At 39.4% G+C, this 5,000-nt stretch overlaps 1 protein-coding gene across 1 annotated transcript in view; it reads right to left on the reverse strand.

Annotated features, from left to right (window-relative positions):
- LOC125035984 (RNA helicase aquarius-like) overlaps nt 1–5,000 on the reverse strand; it is a 6,819-nt gene that overhangs the window by 688 nt on the left and 1,131 nt on the right. The window contains exon 2 of the mRNA XM_047628312.1: nt 1–3,856. This exon is cut by the window's left edge and continues 688 nt beyond it. Coding sequence (XP_047484268.1) covers nt 1–3,796 — 3,796 coding nt within the window. The 5' untranslated portion in view covers nt 3,797–3,856. The remainder of the gene's footprint in view (nt 3,857–5,000) is intronic.

Consider the following 5,000-nt stretch of genomic DNA (forward strand, 5'->3'; position numbering starts at 1 on the left):
CATCCCTCAGATGGCCCACTGCACGTGTTCTCACCAAAGACAAAAGGATGTAGTCATTCTGCTGTCCCTGATACTTATCCACGGTGCTGATCTTGTGTGGACGGCCAAACAAAGGATTCTGTGCACATCTCTGTTCAACCACATCACGCAGGAGTTCTTTCTGCCCATTGTATGTGGTCAACAGAGATATCTTGGATGCAGGATAACCCAACAATCGCATGTACATGTATAAATGTACCACATATTCTGCCTCTGCTAGATTTTGGTAGAAGTATTTTCGTGGTTCTGATTCTCCACGACCTTCAAGGTCTTCCACATTAATCAGCTGATACTCATACCACATGCCAGCATTAGCTTTACGGAATTCTGGCCAAGAGGTGACATGAGGCAAATCTCCTAAGTTTTTGTATCTCCAGTTATATAAGGCACAAATTGATGGACGAGCTCGACCCTGGGCATCTAGCTGAACAGTTGGGACACCTAGTCTCACAAAACGAGTGAACAAGCTCTGTTCACAATTGCTGTACTTTTGGAAGGCCATGTTCTTGATTACAGGGGGAAGCTGGTGGTGATCTCCAATCATCACCCAGCGCTTCAGACGATTTCGCCCATCTTCTGGATTTTGTAGTAATAAAGGAATGAAGGTTTCAATCTCAAGAATTTGTGCACTTTCTTCCATCAGAATATTGTCAAATTGGAATCCTAAGTCCACCAGTTCACGGCGCTTCAGAGCAGCGTGTGTACAGGTCATAGCAATGATCTTTGCTTCCTTAACCAACAGATATCTTGTACGATCTAATCCACTTCTAAGCATCTCAAAAGCTCTGAACTCTTTCAACTGAGTGAAAATATTTTCTAAATACCTAAAGCACCCCTCAGCAATTTCCATGTCCTCTTCATAACTTTTCTGTTTAAATATTGGCTGTGGTGCATTGCTAAAGAAGACATGGAAAGGAAACAGTTCACTGACTTGATGGATATTGACAGCCTTTCCAGGAGTGGCTGTGACCTGGCTTAGGTAGCGCTCCCAGCGTGCTAGGACATGTTGCAGGAAGAAGTATCCTGCAGTCTCACAGGAAGCCCCCATCTCCCCAGCCACTCCCAAGGACTCCTTCAGACGAGTGACTTCATCAAGTAACTCCAATCTCTTGCTCAAGACATAGTTTACACGGCCATACCTACTGAAGTCCTTTTCAGTCTCAAGGGCCTCTTCTCCATGCCCAAGACGAAGCAGATGCCTCTCATCCACATCCAGGGCAATGATCTTCTCAAAAAGTTGGTTAAGAGCCTGGTTCGAATGCGTAACAACAAGTGTGCGTTCAGCTGGGTTGTTGTGATAAATATTAGAGATGATTTGTACAGCAACATCTGTCTTTCCTGTACCTGGAGGACCTACCACCATTGTGAGGCCAGGTTGCATACCAGACCTAATGGCTTCAACCTGAGTGGGAGTGAACTGCACACGATTCTTGCGGGGCACAGTGTATGGGTATGGACCACGACTTGGTATGACATACGGTTCCACGCTGATAATCTTAGAAACTTTTGTATCTTCACCTTCAACTGCCCGTTTAGTTGACTTCTGGTCTTCAAAAGCTAACTTAAATGGTGGATCTCTACTTGCCTTAGGATTATGATTTATGGTGTAAGTTGGAAAACTTTTTCTCAAATGTTCAAATTCAAGGAAGGTATCATTAAAATCTAGAGTGGCCAGAGCATTTTCTCTCTGTGAGTAATGGGCAGCACCAGGATCTCCATAGCCTAAAATAATGTCCAACAGCCAATCTGGCACAACACACTTGGTATTCATCAAGTCACGAATTGTTTCTAGGACAGCTTTGAAGTTGTTCTCCTTTGGCTTCCTTCTCATAAGAACATTGAAAGTTTCATACACATCTTCACTGTTACTGCCAGTTTTGATGTTGTCCATGTCAATTTTGTACTGGTTGCAGTCAAGCCAAACTCGGAAGGTCCTTGTATCTCCCTTTAGCTCTGGCTTTGGCTCCGGTCCTTCTTCTATAACACGGCCATTTTCATCCAACATGCCTTCCACTTCACAGCCTCGGACGTAACTAACACCCCACTCCTCTGGAAAGCTTCCCTCAGGGTTTGGGTACAATTTTGGGAGCCTTACAGAAAGCAGAAGGCAAACGTCATGCTTTCTAAGGGCTTCCCATTCATTCTTTATCTCTCTCCTGACATTCAAGTTGACTGTAATGTCTGCCCTGACCCTTGATGGTTTATCTTCACCCACATTTGGCTTGGCTACTTCACAGACAGCAAAGTTCTGAATTGGCTGTGCCATGCGAGCCCAGCCACGGAACAAAGTAGATCCATCTTCAGCTGCCCATGGGTTGAGTCTCATCAGAACATCTTCAATATCTTGGCGAATCTCATAAGTTGACTCTAATCTGAACAAATCAAAGTTTCTGAGCAAATAGTCATGCAGAGTGAGAAACTGGAGATTCAGTTTTGGAAGTGCTAAGCAAGCATCACCAGAGAAGTACTCAGAGGGAACTATGTTGTCATCCCAAATAATCTGTTCTGTTGGATACAGAGGCATTCTATTAATAGATTCAAGCTGTGATATGCGACGCTGGTACTTCCACAGGATTATTTCAACCAGGAACTTCCTGTCACTCTCATTGCTATTAGCTTCTGGGAGTAAATGCAACAAGTGGCACAGTCTCTGCAAATCTGCATCTTCCAACTGTTCTACATGCTGCCTGAGTGCGGCAGTATCATCTACTGAAGCAATACTGGAAAAGCTAAACTGTGTGAGGTCTTCAAAGTTCTTGAAAGCAATGCTCTGCAGAACTTTCACTTGATCATAATGGATTTTCATAACATCTAAATCTGAGAGTGGTTGGCCAGTGTTATCATTGATCTCAAACTGTGCATATACTTTCAGAATGTAAAGCAGCTGAGCAAACAACTTGCCCTCCTCTCTGGCAGCAAGTGTTGACAGCTGACATCTAACTATAAGATTACAAGAATGCAGCAGTGTATTGAAGAACCTCCTAGTTGGCAGCTGAGATTCCAAATCAATCATGAGTTCAAGAAATCGCTCACAATAATGGACAACATCCTGTGCCACACCCACATTCTCATCGGCTGGAATTGTGGATAACTTCTGCATGAATTGTTGCATCAAACTGTAGAGAAACTTTGTATCAAAGTTGAAGTTTTCCAGTTCATCTTCTTTGAGCTTCTTCCTGTGTCTTGCTGTTCTTTTCAAAGCCTTGGCCCAATTAGGAAATTCCTTTAGCACTGTCTGTAGCTGACCCTCTGACAGGCATTCCAATATGTTATATGAAACAGTGTGGCTGATTCCATTTCTTATAAGATCAGTTTCAATACTATTATAGAGATGATTCAAGAACACAATCATGTGAGTCTGCTCCTTCTGTGTGAATTTCCTGGTGGTATCCAAGCAGGCTTTCATCAAATGCCTCAGGAAATTTGGAAAAGGTTCAGGGTGCTTGACAAAAGAGTCCCATGCAGGAACACGTTCTCGGAATTTCTCATTGACCAGGACAACCACTGACATGAGGTGAGCAGGTGCGGCATTTTCTGAGTAGTTTGGCCACACATAATTCTCCAGATATTGGCTCAACTCCAGGACAACAATTCGTCTTGTTTCAAAGTCTGTTGCTCTCACTTCACTCTGGTAGACATCCTGAATTACTTTTGGGTCGTACGGTAGATGTGAATCCTTGGTATCTGGTGACCAGTACTGTTGTGCGAGGAAAGTCACGCGATCAGCACTGATCTGGTCGACTGTTAGTCCCTTCATCTTCCTGTATCTTTAGTTTAGCTTCTTGTCATCATAAACATTCCTCACAGTTGGCCGTCTCTGAAAAGACAAAGAGAATATAAGTACTACGACCTGATTAAAGAAAAGACAAATACTAATAATATACTTTCCTGGAAGGAACAAGTAACTTCTGGAATTTCTTAATCTTGAGAATTCTTCAACTCGTCCATCTTTTAAGAACAGTTATTCAATTTTCCAATTACTTTACTTTCACAGATTTAGAAGATATTGAGTATGATGATTCATAGAAAAAAATACAAATATAATACAGACAAAAATTGGATTAAAAATAAAAGATAACACTATATTTAAATATACAAAGCCAGTATAAAGCACATATCTACGGCATGTGGTTATTATTCTCAAAAATTACTAATAAATCTACAGGGTTTATTTTACCAGAATATGAATGGTAAGGGTTGCTCGTCTTTCCCGGTGTGCTGAAGGCACTCAAGACAGTGACAAATGCACAGAAAGGCATCTTTTATAAAGACCTTTATAACATTTACCACCTTTCTTAACTCCTAGGTAGGAGAGGGATTAAGCTCTATGAAGCCTGGATTTTTAACATTTGAACAGATTTGTAAGATTATCACAAAAACATTAAATCTGAAATTGCAGTGAAATGGAACTTAACACTCTAAGACAATTTTCTTTGCAAATTATTAATAATAATAATAACAACAAAACAACATTAATAATTAATAACAATTAATAATAACAATAACAAACAACAACAACAACAATAATAATAATACAAATAATAAAAATAAAAGTAATAATAATGATATTGATAATGATAATAATGATAATAATAATAATGATAATAATAATAATAATAATAATAATAATAATAATAATAATAATAATAATTATAATAATATAAATAATTATAACAATAATAATAATAATAATAATAATAATAATAATAATAATAATAATAATAATTATTATAATAATAGAAAGAATAAAAAAGCAGAACTTCCTCTTCTCCTCTATTCCACTTTCATTAAAAATAACTAAGAAGAAAACTAGAGCTCTTCCTCTCTGTAGCAACAAACACTAAATGTAAGCCAAGTAGAACCCCTTGTAACAACAGATCTTATGCCAGATCTTATGTGCTCATCAAATTTGTAATCAACGACCACAAGACAATAATTACTTGCTTTATGAAGTCATGGAG

Source organism: Penaeus chinensis, chromosome 20 (assembly GCF_019202785.1).
Source record: "Penaeus chinensis breed Huanghai No. 1 chromosome 20, ASM1920278v2, whole genome shotgun sequence".
In the NCBI taxonomy this organism is placed as follows: Eukaryota; Metazoa; Arthropoda; class Malacostraca; order Decapoda; family Penaeidae; genus Penaeus; species Penaeus chinensis.